Source organism: Lithobates pipiens, unplaced genomic scaffold (assembly GCF_037356315.1).
Source record: "Lithobates pipiens isolate NorthernLeopardFrog02 unplaced genomic scaffold, aLitPip1_a1.2 Scaffold_25, whole genome shotgun sequence".
Classification (NCBI taxonomy): domain Eukaryota; kingdom Metazoa; phylum Chordata; class Amphibia; order Anura; family Ranidae; genus Lithobates; species Lithobates pipiens.
The window spans coordinates 91,445,063-91,464,976 of NW_027507787.1; the positions used below are offsets into that span (position 1 = coordinate 91,445,063).

A 19,914-nucleotide genomic window follows, 5' to 3' on the forward strand; every position below is an offset into this window, starting at 1 on the left:
CTGCACTTCCTTGAGCCTGAGGTGAGGCGGCTACTATGAGGGGGGGGGGGGTGGAGTCACGTCCAGGATTTGGGATAGGCTGCACAATCTATAGATGTGGGCGATAAGATTTCAGAAAGTGCTGATGGGAATGGAATGAAATATTTTTAGCATGTGATTGGCTGCGATTTGATTTTCAGATTATCTGTATGTATATGACTCATCCAGGTGTCAGGGGCATTCTATGGATGGGGGTCCTAAGTGCACACCATATCAGTACACATAAGTAAAAATCACTACTTTACATTGTAGCAAAGTGTCATTTTTTCAGTGTTGTCACATGAAAAGATATAATAAAACATTTACAAAAAAAAAAAAAAAAAGTGTGAGGGGTGTACTCACTTGTCAGATACTGTATATTATGATCTAAAGCAGCCTCTCTCAACCTTTTCAACACAGAGGAACCCTTGAAATAGTTCTACAGCCTCAGGGAACCCCTGCTAAAAATTTGAAATCTACAACTCATGATACAACTCATGATACATTAGTGTGATGGTAAGTGGGAAGAATGGTCCTTACACTTGTGGTCATTGGAAAGAATTACCTCCTTACAAATGGTTAAAAAGGTCAATGGTGACAGTGGGAACTTATCTCAGAGGCAGAAATTGCTCACTGCTGACAGAACCCTGGTTGAGAATCACTGGTCAAAAGCTTATAGTGTTGTAACCCAAGGTTTAGTCTTGGGACATTTATTTATTTTAACCACTTCCATACTAATCTGGCACTACTCTCTTACATGTAAAAATCTTTTTTGCTAGAAAATTACTCAGAAGCCCCAAACTTTATTTATTTATTTTTAATTTATCAGAGACCCTAAGGAATAAAATGGTGGTCGTTGCAACTTTTTATGTCACACCTTATTTGCTCAACAATTTTTCAAACGCGTTTTTTTATTTAACAACTTAAGGACCGCCTCACGCCGATGTATGTCGGCAGAATGGCACGGCTAGGCACAAGCACGTACCTGTATGTTGCTTTTTAAGTGCCCAGCCATGGCTTACGCAGCGTAAATAGATACCCAACATGTCACGCTTTAAAATTGCGCACACTTGTAGAATGGCAACAAAACTTCAGTACTTATAAATCTCTATAGGTGAAGCTTTACATTTTTTTTTTTACAGGTTACCAGTTTGGAGTTAGACATGGTCTATAGTGCTAGAATTGTTGCTCTTGCTGTCATGCACGTGGCGATACCTCACATGTGCGATTTGAACGCCATTTACATATACGGGCGTGACTTACGTGTGTGTTCGCTTCGGTGCACACTGTGACACGTAAAAAAAAAATTTATTTTACTTAAAAAATTTTAAATTACTTTTATTACACGGATTGTAAACATCCCTTTTAATAGGAACGGCACGTGATGGGTTCACTTTATGGAGAGATGTGGGGGATTTCCGATCCTACGAGCGAGCCCGGAGAGGCACCGGAGGAGGGCGCCGGGGGAGGGGTTTGGAGATGTCCCCTCCACCACCTGTAAGAATGATCAAGCGGCTAAACTGCTATTATGATCATTCTTACGGTGCACAGAAACCTTGGCTGTAAATATGATATCTGAATGATGCCTGTAGCTGCAGGCATCATTCAGATATTCCCACTCAAAGTCAAAGACGTCATATGACGTCCTTGGGCTGGAAGTGGTTAAATATTATTTAAAATTTTAGTAGGACAATGACAATTATAAAAGCACTTTTATGCGTAGGTCAACAAAATATTAACGCATACATATAAAATAGGATGGCATAATAGAGAAGTTGCTTCACTACAACATTATAGTCTGACTTCAAACTAAGTAAGTCATTGATGCGGATTACACATCCTTTAGGCTGGGGTCACACATATGCGATGCGAGAACCAGTGTGATTCCTGTGTGGGTTCCGGCATCAAATGTCTCTCCCAGGCAGTGTACACTGCCCTATGTGAACCGCTGCAGGTGTCAATACAAAGTTAATGACACCTCCAGATCGGTTCGCAGGTCACAGTGTGAACTGTGAAATTGTGCAGTTTCTGTATTGCATGGATGTTCATCCAATTTCAGTGCGGACAAAAAAAAAAGAAAAAGAAAAAAAAAAAAAAAAAAAAGGTCCAGCACCATTTTGTTCTGAACGTGATGCAAATTCAGCCATATAATCTGTATGGCTGAATTCACTTCGCACAGATATCGCATGTGATCTGCACAAAAGTGCAATGTGAATCACAATCAATGTCTGACATTACAATAGTCTAAACCAAGCCTCAGGGTCATCTAGATGTACTAGACAGCCAGTAAAATGTCCTGCCTTTGGCCATTACTTTTTAAACCATTTATGAATTATATAGATTTGGGGATTAAAACTTACTATTTATGCGTTTGCAGATGATACCAAGCTACGTAGTAGAATCCTTACAGGATGTCTCCAACTTACATTTGACCTCAATGCACCATTTAATTGGGCAACTATGTGGCAAATGAGGTTTAATGTTGATAAATGTAAACTTATGCACTTGGGTTAAAAACATGCATGCCTGATGCATACTAGGGGAGTACAACTGGGGGAATCTATAGTGGAGAAGGATCTGGGTGTTCTGGAAGATCATAAGCTTAATCGCTTCAGCCCCAGAAGATTTTACCCCCCTTCCTGACCAGAGCACTTTTTGCAATTCGGCACTGCATCGCTTTAACTGACAATTGTGCAGTCGTGAGATGTTTGCTGTTTGGTGGTATTTGATCACCTCTGCAGTTTTTATTTTTTGTGCTATAAACCAAAAAAAGCGTCAATTTTGAAAAAAAGGCATTTTTTTTACTTTTTGCTATAATAAGTATCCCCCTAAATATATATATAAAAAAAATACAAATTTCTTCCTCAGTCTGAGCTGATATGTATGCTTCTACATATATTTTTGGTAAAAATAAATAAAAATAAGCATATACTGATTGGTTAGCGCAAAAGTGTACACCACTGTATCCTAAAGGCTCGTACACACTATAAAATGGGAGATACAGTTATGGCATTTTTATTTTTATTTTTTTTTATTATTATTATTAACGGCGGCAATATGAGTTTTATTGCGACTGCGACATTATGGCAGACACATCGGACACTTGACACTATTTTGGGACCATTCTCCTTTATACAGCGATCAGTGCTTAAAAAAAATGCACTGATTACTGACACGTTGTATGAACACACGATCCGTCTCCTCCTTTACACACACACACACACACACACAGGTCCCGGTTCTCGCTCCGTCACGAGCGATCCCGGATGCCAAGCGGTCATGGCGCCCGCCGGGCAATTACATTGGCTCCAGGCATATGCTGCAGTAAAACTGCAGAGGCTGGTCAGCGACCAGTTAAGGTGAAAAAGCACAAGGGTTTAGAACCCCTTTAAACATCAAGGGCTAGCTGAAGATCAACCGGACTGCTGTACAGAAACACAGGACTACTTTAACCTCCCTCCCCACTTCAGGAATTTGTTAAAGTAAATGACACTGGCAGGGAAAGGGTTAAACACTAGGGGCAATCAAGGGGTTAAGTGTGTCCTAGGGAGCGATTCTAACTGGGGGGAGGGGGGGGGGTGGGCTACCACTGACATGACAGCAATCACTGCTCCTGATGACAGGGAGCAGTAGATCCCTGTCATGTCACTAGGCAGAACAGGGAAATGTCTTGTTTACATAGGCATCACCCCGTTCTGCCTCTCCGTGACACGGCGGACATAGAGTCTGCGGGAGCCGTGGGCACAATCACGCTGGACACAGGGGTATGTTCATGTTGTATGCAGGGGGCACGCGGGCACGGTTGCGCTGTACGCAGGGGCCGCGCGAGTCCACTAGCCTCGCCAATTACAAGGGGACGTACATTTGCCCACCGCAGCCATTGTGCCAACATATATCAGCGTGCAGCGGTCAGCAAGTGGTTAATAATAGCATGCAATGCCAAGCTGTAAATTCATGTTCATCTAGAATATGCAGTTCAGTTTTGGGCACCAGTTCACACAAATAACATTGGGGAACAGAAACAAGTGCAGAGGAGGGCAACCAAAATGATAGGAGGCATGGAAGACCTTGGTTATGAGGAAAAATTAGCTGAGCTTCACGTATTCTCTTTTAAGAAGAGGGGACTAGGGGGGGGGGGGGGGGGGTTTATAAGTGGTTCATATAGTGAACTTAGTGTAGAGTTACTCACTTTAAAAAAGATCATTACAAAGGATGAGGGGGCACTCTTAACATCTGAAGGGAGAGAGAGAGAGAGAGACTTAACCTTATAGAAACTATAGAAATTTAACCACTTCAGCCCCGGAAGGATTTACCCCTTTCCTGACCAGGCCCTTTGTTGCGATACGGCACTTTAACTGACAACTGCGCGGTCATGTTGCACCCATACAAAATTTACTTTTTTCCCCACAAATAGAGCTTTCTTTTTGGTGGTATTTCATCACCTCTGCAGTTTTTATCTTCTGCGATATAAACAAAAAAGCGGGACAATTTTGAAAAAAAAAAAAAAAAAAAAGCGCAATATCTTTTACTTTTTGCTAGAATAAATATCCCCAAAAAAATATCAAACACACACAATTTCTTCCTCAGTTTAGACCAATATGTATTCTTCTACAGCTTTAAAAATATTATATAAATAAAAAAAATCGCAACAAGCGTATATTGATTGGTTTGAGCAAAAGTTATTGTGTCTACAAAATAGGGGATAGATTAATGGCATTTTTATCTATTAGTAATGGTGGCAATCTGATTTTTATCATGACTACGACATTGTGGCGGACAGATCGGACACTTATGGCATTATTTTGGGACCATTGTCATTTATACAGCAATCAGTGCTATAAACATGCACAGAAAACAAAAATGCATTACTGTGTAAATGTCACTGGCAGGGAATGGGTTAAACACTAGGGGGCGATCAAGGGGTTAAGTGTGTTCCCTCAGTGTGTGCTAACTGTAGGGGGGATGGGCTCACTAGAACATGACCAATCACTGCTCTTGATCACTCCCGAGCAGTAGATCCATGTCATGTTGCTAGGCAGAACAGGGAAATGCCTGGTTTACATCTCCTCGTTCTGCCTCTCCGTGCCACGATCGCAGGCCACTGGCGGACACAGAGTCCGTGGGACCCGCGTGCGCCGATGACACAGTGATGTACGCGTACATCGTTTTGTGCACCAGTGCCACTTTGCCAACGTATAACGGCGTGAGCTGGTCGGCAAGTGGTTAATATGAACAAAATCACCAGGTGCAGATGGCTCACCTCAGCGAACTTAGCTCAGTTATAGGCAAGCTAATTATAAAAAAAAAAAAGAGAAAAAAAAAAAAGAAAGGAGGACACTGGAACAGAAGCAACTGATTGGCGTACTGAAAATGCGATACCAGTTTACAAAAAGGATTGAGATGTATAAAATGCAAAGTATTATACTTTAAAAAGACCCTGTCACCAGATCTAGGACTGGTGATCTGATGACTAGTGAGGGTAATATTCAAGGCAGAGGAAGCCAAGATTCCCAAAATTCACACTACTGTACAGATAAACAGCTATGAGGCTTAAGTGGGGTACACCCTATGAGAAAATCAGGCGAACGTTCGTCTGAGGTTTCTTGATGCAAAGCAAATCGGAACTGAAGAAAGAAAATTCTACGAATATTCTCGTACGACAAAGGCTTTTTTGTTGTTTGTTTCTGATGATGTGCAGTCTCTCTTTTCTGATTTTTCTTGTTAGAGGTACACATTAAAAACGAAAATTGTTTGTTCAGTTCCTGTATGAGAAAAAAATTTGGAGTTTGTCCCTTTGGGAAGTTTCGTACGAAAATTCGGAATCGGCAGTCAAATGTTGTGTAGAGTACACGCTAAATGAGATTTTCTTGGACAAAAACATGTGCCCAATTTTTTTTATAGTGTGTACGAGCCTTTAGGATACAGTGGTGTATAGGCACAGAAAGTTTACTGGTATTTTTGAAAACAAATTCAACAAAATGGTACATTTTTAGGGCACTGCTTAGGCACAATTGACATATCTGGAGGTTTCCTGTGGAACAGAAAAGCTTAACTTTTTGAGTCCATGCTCTCTTTAACCACAATACAGGGCACTTTCGCCCCCTTCCTTCCCAGCCCAATTTTCAGCTTTCATCGCTCTCGCGCTTTCAGTGACAATTGCGCGGTCATGCTACACTGTACCCAAATGAAATTTTTATCATTTTGTTCGCACAAATAGAGCTTTATTTTGGTGGTATTTATTCACGACTCCGTTTTTTATTTTTTTGCGATATAAGCGCAAAAAAGCGGAAAATTGGAAAAAAAAACAATATTTTCTTTTTTCTATTTTAAAAGAAATCCAATAAAATCAAATTTTGTCAAAAATTTAAGCCAAAATGTATTCTGCTACATGTTTTTGGTAAAAAAAATTCCGTTAAGTGTATAATAATTGGTTTGTGTGATCACGGACATATGTACGCAAATGATCATGTACATATGTGTGCAGGTGATCACGTACATATGTGTGCACATAATCATTGGGACAAGTGATTTTAGTGGGACATATGTGGGGGACATGTTTTTATTATTAGGGACATGAGTTTTTATTTTTTGGGGACATGTATGTTTTGGGGACATGTGTGTTATGGGGACATATGTGGGGACTGTGTTTATACTGTGTGGTGTGTTGTGTGTTTACACTAGACTGAAGATCAGTGAGTAAAAAGCTGTAAAAAACAGCTCATACTCACTGATCATCAGCCGGCTGCAGCAATCTGCTCTCCTCTCCTCAGCGATGACTTCTGTGTGAGGAGAGGAGGAGCCGATTGCCTAGCAACCGGCTGTTTGTTTACATCACATGACGGCCGTGATTGGACACGGCCGTCATGTGATCAGGAGGGCCAATCACAGAGCCCTCCTGCCGATCTGAGATGCGCCGTGTCCCGGTGACACAGGCGCATCGGGATCGCACCGCTGCGCGGGCACGCGCGCGATCCCGCTCCTCCTGATGGACGTTCCTGAACGTCCTATCAGGAGTAGACGGCTCCCACCCGGCTGTATATGTGCATTGGCCAGGTGGGAAGTGGTTAAAGTGTTCCTGCCACATTGTAGCTCATGTATGCTGCAATTTATGGTGACAGTCCTGCTCTTTGCAGCCCATATTATTTCTTATTTTTCTTGTTATAGTTAAAACAGCTATTCACCTTGCTCCCAAGATGCCCTGATATGTCTGCAGCTGTCGCAGGAATCCAGCATTTGGTTGGACGATGCTCCTTCTCTCTTTGACATGTTTCAAAGCTTGTTCCAACGTCCATTCGTACTCCTTCATGGCATAAGCAATCACTGTGGAGGCCGAGCGGGACACCCCCATCTTGCAGTGTACAAGGACACAGGTATTCTGGCGTCTGTGGATAAGAAAGGAGGAAGGGATGATGTATAATGTGACCGACCTCAGAGAGAAGGTTCTACTACATACAATCATTTCCTTCATGGCATTAATCAAGAAAGGTGGAAAAACCCTGTATGAATCATATTGTGTGGGAGAATCCCCAGTGCTTACATATTTCCAAAGTCTGCATGACATGCTGGTGAACCTGAGAATACCGTGTATACTTTCCATGACTGTAGTGTGCTACAAATACTAATAAAAAAACAACGTGATACTTGTTGAGGGAAGCGCTGGAAAGAAAGGTCTCAAGGACTTCTGGTCTTTATAAAACTCATATTTGGAAAAGTAAAAAGATCCAACATGATTCAGGGTCAGACCCCTTCTTCAGGGCCTAAAGACTGGAAAATGATAAATGGCTTCCATTTGGGACTGTTAACATATGAAATTCATCAACCAAGGAGTGGGAATGAAGAGCAATGGACAGACTTTGTTGAGGGCCCTGGTTAACTGTCAACTTGGAGTGGAGAATATCTTCGGGAAGTATATCATTTATTTTTACTGGAAGGCCCTAATTTCCCCCCTCCCCCGAAAAATAATAATTGCAAAACACATGCATCTTCTATACTCCCATTTTATCTAAATATACCGGTACATATATTTTAGTTTCCCCACAACTTTTCAAAGTTTGATTGATACAATCCTATATCTCATTTCATTTTAGAATGAGGCGCCCCAACACTGTCTATAATTTTGAGGGGTGCCTCGAGATTGTCTAATGTTAAAGGGTGCCTTGACTGGAAAAAGTTTGAAAAACAAAAAAAACACTGTACAGCAGCACTCAGATTCAGAGAGGTAGGGACAAGCAAGTCTGCAGAGGAACATGCAGACAGGAGGATAGGGTACAATGAGCAGAAAGATGCCCTCAATCTGCTGATACTCTTCAACTGTCCAGTCAGTAGGTTGGGAAAAGTCCCTAACTGTACATGAACCTTCACTTGGCACTGCATTGTAGAATATTGTGTAAGAGCTGAGTAATTATGAGGACTGGATAGACAAAAATATAAATCCACTTTTAGATAATACGGCTCCCTTAAATGTATATATGTGTACTTAGCTGTTTGGAGTTAAACCTTAAAGCATTTTAGGTATAAGAAAAGCCCATGAGGTCTACATGTATTTAGTAAAAATTCCCAAGCTTATTTTTAAAGGGTCTTTTGGCTAAAACTGAATATTCCAGCTATGTCTGGATGCTGGCTAGGTGATTCTGCCATTTCTCTGGGACTTTTTCAGTAAATATGTGTATACGTGTATATGTTCTTAACTTCAGCCACCCAGGGCTGGATTTCCATCACTGGAGCCAAAAGACACACAACCTCAAGCACCGGAAGCAAAGCGCTTCTTTGCAAGGACGTGTAAAGAACAATTTCTTGTTTTACTGGTCCTAACCTAGCTTAGTATATTATGGACATGCAAAGTCTATTCTGTCAAAAAGACTTCTCAATCTTTTCATTATGACCAAGAACCACATAGACTTCAGGTGCCGCTCCAAACAGTTATCCTGTGATACTCCAGTGAATTACATTACTGTTAGGGTGCCGGCGTTAATAGAGCCCGTCCCAGCTATGTATACACAAATGGAAAGGAGAAGGCTGGAACTGCACTCCAACAGTACAGCCCAGAAGTAATGAAGAGTAAAACGCCTTTCACACCTGAGCGCTCCGGATCACGGGCGAAACCGAGCGACAAATCGCAACCAAATGCTCCTGGCTCTGTGCCAAAATTAGGTATGAGCTTCTTTGAAGCCGAGGTGCTGCTACAAAAAGAAAAAAAGAAGAAGAGCAGTAGCTATCACTGCAGATCACTCAAGTGTAAATGGAGCCTAAAATCAGCTTCAGGCTGACCCAGCCTAGATCATGCCCCCAACCCATTTTGCATCATAGAGAACTAGGCACTGTAGGTGGGGCGACATGATTCCGGGGGGGGGGGGGGGGGGATTTGTGATCATGGAGGAATTGAGCCAAAGCCGCTTTTACTTTTCTTCACATCTGGGTTGTTCTTTTGGAGTGTAACGTTCCGTCCTATCTCTTCAACATTCATTGCACGGGCCAAGAGCCGTACAGTATACATTCCTGGCTTCTGGAGCCAGTTGTTGAGAACTATGCAACTCCCGTGTGTGTGTGTGCAGAGTTGCATCATTACTGGCTGCCCAGCAGGTGAAGAGAAGCGACAGTGGACCCAAAAAAAGGGAGGTAAAGATGGCAGGCGGTGAAGTGGCAACTGAGTCTGAATCTGTCTGTGCTGGATAAGGGCACACTTGTATGCAAGTGCCATAAAGTGAGCTTATTCCACTCAGAAGATTTTGGTTCCATATTAAATGATTCAACTGATCAATAGTTGCCAACAACTGAATCAGTCTTTCATTGAATTGATGTGCTGTGTATAACCACGTTCAATACTTGCTCATTAAATAATGCCAACGCCCCTTGTACAAACAGTTGAAACATTATATCAGACTTATAGTGGGATATGGTAATGAGTAATGAAGCATAGAAGGAACAGAGACCTATTGGTTTACCCTTGGATATTATATATAGAGAAACCAATCCATCTAAAATATCTTTGTTTCCTGCTTGTTCGATTCCTTCAGTGCAAGAAATCCAGAGTCTTTGAGCAAGAACAACATCATAAGAACCTTATTGTTCCTTATGGATTCAATACAAGTTTCAAACATATTAAGCCACGGCCAAAATATTAGCCCGTCCCACGTTTCTTTGAGTTTGGCAAACCTACACAACCCATGTCAACCCATCTAGATTTGACCATCCCCCAACCATTTGATGCAACTAGCAATATGAGCCTCTCAATTTCTGTTCCCGCCCTCCCATCCTCCTCACTCCCTAATCTCACTACCCCATTTCTGAACATTCCCTTTACTATGGAAGTCCATTCCACCATTGCTGCTTAGGCACTTATGGTTAATCCACATTAACAGCTGAGCCAACAGATGCGATTTCTGCTCCATAGAGGTCTTTATATGCACAAGGATTTGAGTGACTCGGACAAGGGCAAAATTTCAAATGGCTAGGCAACTCCAAAACTGCAGCTCTTATGGAATTGTCCCAGTCTGCAGTGGTCAGGAAAAGTGGTCCAAGGAAGGCGAACTGGTGAAACAGTGACAGAATCATTGATGGATATGGAGAGGGAAGGCTGGCCTGTGTAGTCTGATCCAATAGAAGAGCTACTGTAGCTCAAATTACTGAAAAAGTGAATGCTGGTTCTGATATAAAGATGTCGGAACACAGAGTGCATCACTGTTTATTGTGTATGGGGCTGCATAGCTGCAGATCGGTCAGGGTGCCCATGCGGACCTGTGTCCACAGCTGAAAGTGCCTACAATGGGCATGTGAGCATCAGAACTGGACCATGGAGCAATGGAAGACATTTTGACATCTTGCAGATAGCCAGTTGTGTGCATTGCTCACCTGGGGAGGAGATGCCACCAAGATGCACTATGGAAAGAAAGCAAGCTGGTATAGGCAGTGTGATGCTTTGTCTAGTGGAGTCCATGCCTCAAGGGATCAGGGCTGTTTTGGCAGCTAAAAGGGGGACCTACTTAATTGTAGGTGGTAAAAATGTTATGGCTGATTGGTGTAATTCTAAAATAAGATTATTCATCCTCCACTACTTACAGACTAAGAAAGTGTGAAATTTGTTACAGGACAGTAGTTGGCTATAATTTTAGGCATGTGGGATATGCAAATGTAAAGAGTGAAAAAAATACATACCGTAAAAGAACCTGACTGAACAAAAAAGTATTGAGTGTAAAAACAAAAATGAAAAGAAACAGATGTTTGCTTGAAATCTAGTAACTCACGAAAGAACACAACAAAGGGAAAAAACGCACACACACAAACCACAAAAAACACATTCTGAACATAAACTGGATCCAAAGCATGCAGCAAAGCGAGATGGAGAACGAACCCTGTGGCGTATTGGGGAAGGCAGCAGACTAGAGAAGATCCCAGGATAAGTAGAAGTCAAACCAGGAAAGCAGGCAGAAAACAGAGGTACTTCTACCCGTAACCTCCTTTGCGGGAAGCAAGACAGCCATTCAAGCTAGAAAAATGATGGGAATGTCAAGTCAGAAATGAGAAGGTGCAAAATAAAAGTGACTAGTGGTTAAGGTGTAACTTCATTATTGATTGTTCTCAGGATAATAATGTCCTACCATGTTAACATCTGAGAGGAGCGGGAGAAATGTTGAGTTAAAGCCCAAACTCTGGACTCTGGACTTGCCACAACTAACCCCCCCCCCCCCCCAATCCCAGTCACCCCTCTCTCCCGTGAAGGTCCTCCAAGCTGAATATTATGCTACTACTTATACTCACCCTGTGGAGTCTCCTTGCAATGATGGCGTTAACAGGCTTTCTCTGCACAATTACACACGGCTTAGTTGCATATTGCTGACCTACAAAGCTGCTGTTGATACTTCACGCCTGCATATTGCTGACCGGCCTGTCCCCCAACTGTAAACCAGCTTTTGATACGTCTCGCCTGCATGTTGCTGATCCAGCTTGCTTTCTGTGACCATCTCAGTCGGTGATCTGCATTATCCCTATACTTCAGCCTGCTTGACAACATCGTTCCCAAGCTTCAGTAATTCCGACATGTCAGCTGCTGATCACAGTTATTCTTTAATTCAGCAGCATCTGGGGGATAGTTTTGTTATAAATGCATACTCACTGAACTGGCCAAATGGTTCTGTACCACCCTATTTCTTAAGCCAGTGGCAGTGAAAGGGTTAAAAAACACTTTTTTGCATGAACATTCGACTTACTTGGCAGTGGAAATAAAGTTGTGTGTCTCTTTCCAGTATGGTAGAAGGTTGGTGCTCTCCTCATCTAAAACTCTAATATTCAGATATTTAAAAGTCTCAGGAAAGAAGTTGTCAATTTCTCGGGTGACGTTAAGTATTTGAGTAACCCTGGAAAAGAAAGAAAAAAAAAAGTATTAAAAAATATGTAAAACTGCAACAATAAAGTTCTCATATTTGCTCTCCTTAAGCCTTATGAAGTGTTCAATTGTGAAAAAAATTAAATAAAATGAATCCTGATAGAAATCCTCTGCTATCCCATGGACTCTGCAGTCCCATCTCAAACAAAGTTAGCAGAAAGTTTTTAGGACTACAGAACAACTCCCCATGTTATGGAGAAGAGGAGTGGGGTGTTCTGTAGTCCTGTCCTTGGGTACCAATGCTGTCATCCTAGGGACTGGAAGTGTGTTAGGGAAAAACATTAACAAATAAAAAACAAATGCAGCCACCACATCAAAGGCAAAGTAAGCCTAATATGGTTTTCTTTTGGGTTTGGATAATTTAAGCCATGGTAGATTATCACACTTCTTAATGCAAAGCAATGATGAAGTGAAAGTAGAGATGTGTGTGGTTCTGCATCTGCAACCCAACAGCATGCATCTGAAAACCACTGCTATTACTAACAAGGCTGGATGTGTCTGTGCTCACCACTTTACTTCTATCATTTATGCTTTCACATCTGTCACCAAGACATTCAGGAGACTACAAGAGACTTATTACTGCGGTGTGCCAGGTGTGATTTAGAGCCTAGTACCCATAGTGCATTTAAATCCAAAGTCAAATTTTCAGAGCGTTTGGCATCATATCCCGCTGCATACGGATTTCTTAAAGATGATTTCAGGTTTGGTATATTTATACATGGTTACATTGATCCAGTTTGGGCCAATGTATATACCATACTACTAGTGCTGGTGCACCTAAAAGCTAACAATAGATCCAATTAAATGGATTTTATATGCAAACTTCAACCACTGAACAGTCTAACTTGGGATCAGAGGGTTGGAAAGGAATTCAGGTACTCTCAATGTCAAAGTCTATAAACGTTAAGTAACTTTATTACTTTCACTGCATCCAGAGAATATACATTCGCAGCTGGATGAACACTCAGGTTGGACAATCCCTCTCTCACAAGGCCTAGCAGCCAACAAGGTGTTTGCTCAGGAACAAAGTCTTTAACACCGACCTTGTTGCAGAACACGTAGGAAACTAAGCTGTAGAACACTTGTAGGATACCTGGATCTTTCAGCCTACTTGGCGATATCCACAAGTCCGGATTCTCTTGGTTACTTCAGCCCTTCCAGGCTCTTGTTAAGAAAACCCCCCGTGCGTGGTGTTCTTCTAAAAAGTCCTCCCCTGGAATGCGCAAAGTCCAATGGGTCTCTCCCGAACCAAAGACGACACCCATCCACCTCAGAATCCTCCTCTAGTTTCCATGCCTTGGGCTAGCCATCCCCGAGGCATTAAAGATGGGTGGAACCGCACCCCAGGCCATAGCCTTCCTGGGGGCTGGTCAGGAGGACCAGGACCATGTAATCAGCACTTCATACTGGACCAGAACCCCGAACTACACGACGTCCACATCTTAAATACCCCCCCCCAGAGGACACAGCAAGAGGGCCACTCCCACTGACCTGGCTCTGAAAGAGAGCAACTTAAGCGCCTGACCAGACCATGTTCCACGCCTGCCACCCAAGACAGCGCCCCCTGTGGCCAGGCTGAACATCTCACAGTCCCGTCAGACTGACACAGAAATCAAATTTAGACAAATAGACTCAAACCAAACTGTAGTTTGGGTAAAGTTTTAACTTTAAAAACATAGCGCATGCTCTTCAGGAGCCCGGCGCTACATAACAAAGTACAAATATACCATACCTGGAATTTCTCGTTAAACTTTTTTTTTGTAAATCTTTTGCAAAGTTTCTCATCTGGATCCTGCCAGTAACAGCACTTCCTGTTTTAGGCGGACACCTCTAAGCTACTGCGATTAACATCAGAATTGTCAGCCTGCTGTGCACAGTGCACCCTGCCTGATAGACAAGTAGTCGAGTAGACGAGTGTGCATGGCAAGCAGTTCCTTACATTCTGGAGCATAGACTAAAGAGTTCTCTCTCTCACACACACACACGCGCGCACACACACACACACACACACACACACACACACACACACACACACACACACACACACTTTAGACCAGCCTTTCTCAACCTTTTTACTTCAGAGGAAACCTTGAAATAACTTTCAGATTCCAGGGTACCCTAGCTAAAATAAAATCATTGAGGTCAGAGTGAAGAAAGTATCTTACATTGGTGATCAGTGGGAAGAATATTCATTTTATAGTAGTAATCAGCATGCCACACTTACAGACAGCTATAAAGTTCACTGGGGTTGTGCTTTTGGACTGGAATCAGTGTTTCTAAATTCAAAGCAAACACAGACTTGGTCACATATCACTTGGTTGTCTGCGGGCTGGTCGGTATGTTAAGCTTGGTTTTTTCCTTGGATTTATCCTTGGCCTTGTTAATAACTGTTAGCCTTCCTTAGCTTCTTACCGTGATAGCCAGTTATAGATGGGGGCAAGTGGCGTAACCTTTTTGTATTACTGTTGTGTTTTTTTTGGTCAGGCAATGCATCAACACCTTTGCAGCCATTGAGCTACATGCTGGGTGTCTAGTGTGCCCCTGTACCTTTAAGAAGGGGTGGCTCCCCTTCAGTCCACCTGCTCTCACCTATCCATCAGAATGCACTTATAAGTTAGTGTTAAGCCACAGAGCCTTGTCAAGTCACCCTGATATCTGTGGTACCTATGCATACATTTGCAAATGTGTGCAGACCAAACCCCTGCTTTTAATGCATACTGTTAGACAGGTTTACTTGGTTGTCTGCGGGCTGGTCAGTAAGTTAAGCTTGCTTTTTTTCTTTGATTTATCCTTAGCCTTGTTTATAATTGGTCACATATCGCCCTGATCTTGGTCCTTTAGATTTGTGGTCTCCAAACTGCCCTTTGCTTGTCTTTAGGGTAAATTTCCTCTGACTACAACAATGTGACATAATTCCTGCTACTAATATCTACAATGAGACACTATTCATCCCACTGACCCCAACGACGGGGCACTATTAATCCCACTGACCCCAACGACGGGGCACTATTCATCCCACCGGCACCATCCATGTGGTATGACTTATTCCACCAACATCATCAATGTGGCACGATTTCTCCCAATGACACCATCGATGAGGTGCTATTCCTCCCAATGACACCAACGATGGAGCACCATTCCTCTCCCTACTATCAAAGATGCACTGTTTACTCCCACTATTTCTACTCCTAATGGCCAAAGTCCGGCCCCCCTAAAGTCTGACAGTAAACTGGCTCTTTGTTTAGAAAGTTTGGAGTCTCCTGCTTTAGACTGTAAGCATGAGCAAGCCCTCCCAACCCTAATCTTGAAGATTACTGTAACTATACTGTCTACCTTTCTTTTGAAAGCACTATGAAAACGGTTGGCTCCATATAAATCCTATATAAATTTTAATATACATTTAGAATAGCAGCAGAAGCAACATTTAAAGAAAAGGTATTGATGCTGTGTGCACTAGACAAGACACACAAGGGGCTTGGGCCTAGAGACAAACTGGCCCTAGCACATTTATGAAATAAAAGGCGACATTTCATAGGTTCTGGGTATTCTGTCTACATATCAGCAGCTAGTACAGAGCACTTCATTTTTGGATTACTGACAGGAGCAACCCGGTGTACCAAAGACCAAGAACATTATATACATAAGGCTGATTATTTCCAGTAAAATAAGCAGCCAGGTCTTACCTATTCCTCTGAAGCTCTTCCAGATTTGAAGCATTCCATTCTGAACCCTGAAATAACCCAAAAACACAGCATGAGCTTTAGAACTCTGTATGGACACAAACAGAACCAAGTTCCCAGGTAAAATCATTTGAGTGATTCTTTTAAAGCAAATATCAAGCCAAAAATATTTATAAGAAATCCAGTTTGGTTTTTACTGCCATCTCGGGCTCTGTTCGATTTTTCCTCCATTTCTGTCCAGCTGACAATGGGTTTTACAAGTGAGGAACTGGGGAAAAAGCTGCAACGGGAGGCACATGCTGCTATAAAAAAGCCCATTGAGGTTCCAGCCTACCACTACTCTACTATAAATTAAGATTTTAGCAATTAAAACCATGGTCATAGCGCACACACACACACACACACACACACACACACACTACTGTTCTAAAATGAAACAATATAAATAGGAGAGGTGAGTCGGGAGGAAGGAGAGAGGAAACTTTGCTGGAACTGGCAGCAGAGGAGACCTGATTCCTAGCCAAGGTTCCCCTAATTAAATAGTAGAGCACAAGAGGAGGTGATCCATCCAGGAGGTACACCAATCCCACAAGACAGGATCTAAAAGGCGCAATAGGACCTGTAATGGGTCATAGAAAGAGGTGAGCGGGCATTTCACCTGGTGATGGTTGGCTTTTGACACATTGTTTCTATACGGATGGATGTCACAATATTTCTTTCACAGTTGGGATTATTTTCTTTGAAATGGACTTGTATACACATCTAGTCTAAATTGATGAAGTAAAATTAGAAAAATATATAAAAAAAACTTTCAGAAATAAAAAACTGATCATTGGCATGCGAGTATATATTCACCCCCTTTGTTATGAAGCCCATAAAAAGCTCTGGTGTGGCCAATTACTTTCAGAAGACACATAATTAGTAAAATTATGTCCACCTGTGTACAATCTAAGTGTCACATGATCCGTCATCACACACACACACACACACACACACACACACACACACACCCCTTTTTGAAAGGCCCCAACACATGAAGACCAGGGAACTCTCCAAACAAGTAAGGGATAATGTTGTTGAGAAGTGCAAGTCAGGGTTAGGGTATAAAAAATAAAATAAAATAAAAATAAAAATATCCAAATCTTTCATGGTCTGATCCCTAGGAGCACCATCAAATCTATCATAACGAAATGGAAAGAACATGGCACAACAGCAAACCTGCCAAGAGACAGCCGCACAGAAACTCACGGACCGGGCAAGGAGGGCATCAGAGAGGCAGCACAGAGACCTAAGGTAACACTTGAGGAGCTGCAGAGTTTCACAGCAGAGACTGGAGCATCTGTACATAGGACGAAAATAAGCCGTACACTCCATAGAGTTGGGCTTTATGGAAAAGTGGCCAGAAGAAAGCCATTACTTTCAACAAAAAACAAAATGGCACGCAAGAGACTCCCAAAATGTATGGAGGAAGGTACTCTGGTCTGAGGAGACTAAAATGGAACCTTTTGGCCAAAGAAAACACCATGTCTAGCGCAAACCCAACACACCACATCACCCAAAGAACACCATCCCCGTTTTTCAGCAGTCGGAACTGGAAAACTGGTCAGAGTTGCGGGAAAGATGGATGGTGGTAAATACAGGGATATTCTTGAGAAAAACCTGTACCACTTGGTGTGTGATTTGAGGCTAGGATGGAGGTTCACCTTCCAGCAGGACAATGACCCCCAAACACGCTGCTAAAGCAACACTTGAGTGGTTTATGTAAATGTGTTGAAATGGCCTAGTCAAATCCCAGACCTCAATCCAATAGAAAATCTGTGGTCAGACTTAAAGATTGCTGTTCACAAGCACAAACCATCCAACTTGAAGGAGCAGGAGCAATTTTGCTAGGAGGAAGGAGGAATGGGCAAAAATACCAGTGGTAAGATGTGGAAAGCTCAGAGACTTATCTAAAGCGATTTGGAGCTGCGATAGCTGCAAAAGGTGGCTCTACAAAGTATTGACTTTAGAGGGGTGAATAGTTATGCACATTAACCTTTTCTGTTATTTTGTCCTATTTGTTTGCTTCACAATAAAAATAAAACATATCTTCAAAGTTGTGGGTATGTTCTGTAAATTAAATAATGCAAATCCTCAAACAATCCATGTTAATTCCAGGTTGTGAGACAACAAAACACGAAAATGACAAGGGGGGGGAATACTTTTGCAAGGCACTATATTTGTCTATTCAATATAAGCCTAAACTAGCCATAGATGGATCAAAATACGGCGGCCAGTTCACCTTCCTCAAAGAGACTGAACTCTGTAGAAGAGCAGAGAGTTTTACAAATATATCAGATATAGATGCAGCGAGATCTGCCTTAGCCAGATAGGTTGTCTGTTCTGTGTCTAAAGGCCTGTACACACGATAAGAAAATCGGAAGTAAAATTTAGTCCAACAAATGATCTACCGATTTTCGGATCGTTAGTATGGTGCTTTCGACAGCTGATTACGAATTTTCGGATGACAAAAATTGTATGTGCAGGCCATAAAATTGTTATTGTACATGAACACAACGTCCGATTTTAGGCCAAAAAATTTGTAAGAGCAAGACCACGCATACTCTGAAACGAAAAAATATATACAAAACATTTCAACACATGAAATCACTTCTGAAGTTGAATTCTGTCATATGAGATTTTTTGTATGAAAGTAACCTCTTCACTTTCGACAGGAGACTAGCATGCAACAAAAAAACGGATGAAAATGAGTCCGATAATCTGATCGCGTGAACGAGGCTTTTGGCTCGGTTCACACTGGTGCAATGCCAGACATCGCAAGTGATTCGCACCCCATTGCTGTGAAGATGGCATGTGATGTTTGCGTGATGCAATTTTTGCCATACAAAAATTGTATGGCTGAAGTCACATTCGCACAAAATGGGGCAGGACCCTTTTTTGGGCCACACTGGAATAGGATCGCATTGGATGTTCTCACCCATGCCATTTGACTCCGGCACCATTTCACAGTTCTTACTGCGATCTGATTTGGGGGTGTCGTTAACTTTACATTGACACCCCCAGTGGTTTGCAGATCTCAGTGTGAACCACTGTGCGATTCAGGTGCGATTCAGGTGCGATGCGGGAACCCGCACTGGGTTTGCAGGGTCCTCGCATTGCACCAGTGTGAACTGAGCCTAATGCCCTGTACACACGGTCAGACATTCCGACGACAAAATCCATCAGATTTTTTCCAATGGATTTTGGCCTAAACTTGTCTTGCATACACAGTCACACAAAGTTGGCGGAAAATCTTATCGTTCAGAACGCGGTGACGTACAACGCGTACGACAGGACTATAAATGGGCGAGTAGCCAATAGATTTTGCCTTGCAATTTATTCTGAGCATGCGTGGCACTTTGTCCGTCGGAATTGTCTACACACGATCGGAATTTAAACGATCGGATTTTGTTGTTGGAACATTTTAGATTCTGCTCTCAAACTGTGTCAGAAATTCAGACGGAAAAAGTCAGATGGAGCCCACACACGATCGGGTTTTCCAACAAGATCCGATTGCACTTTTTCCTTTGGAAAGTCCGACCGTGTGTACAAGGCATTAGAGTAAGAATTAAGCCGGACATAGACTGACTGAAATTCAGCCTGTTTAGTAGTAACCAGACACATTTTGATCTATCTATCTATGCTATCCAGCAATCAACTTCAGTACAACCAGCCTCTTTGGGTCTTTGGGGGCTGGGTACTACAAAAATTGACATGTATAGCACTAGCAGCTGGTGCTCCAAATTTTAGGGGGGGGCGCAAACAGACTGAAAAATACTGAACCCCCCCCCCCCCCAT

General features: G+C 42.3%; 1 protein-coding gene across 1 annotated transcript in view; it reads right to left on the reverse strand.

Moving 5' to 3' along the window:
- Window positions 1-19,914, reverse strand: part of SSH3 (slingshot protein phosphatase 3) — a 94,255-nt gene that overhangs the window by 12,647 nt on the left and 61,694 nt on the right. Inside the window, exons 10-12 of the mRNA XM_077454674.1 lie at window positions 16,081-16,127; window positions 12,222-12,368; window positions 7,200-7,400 (exon numbers count right to left, since the gene is read on the reverse strand). Of these exons, the coding sequence (XP_077310800.1) occupies window positions 7,200-7,400; window positions 12,222-12,368; window positions 16,081-16,127 (395 nt within the window). The remainder of the gene's footprint in view (window positions 1-7,199; window positions 7,401-12,221; window positions 12,369-16,080; window positions 16,128-19,914) is intronic.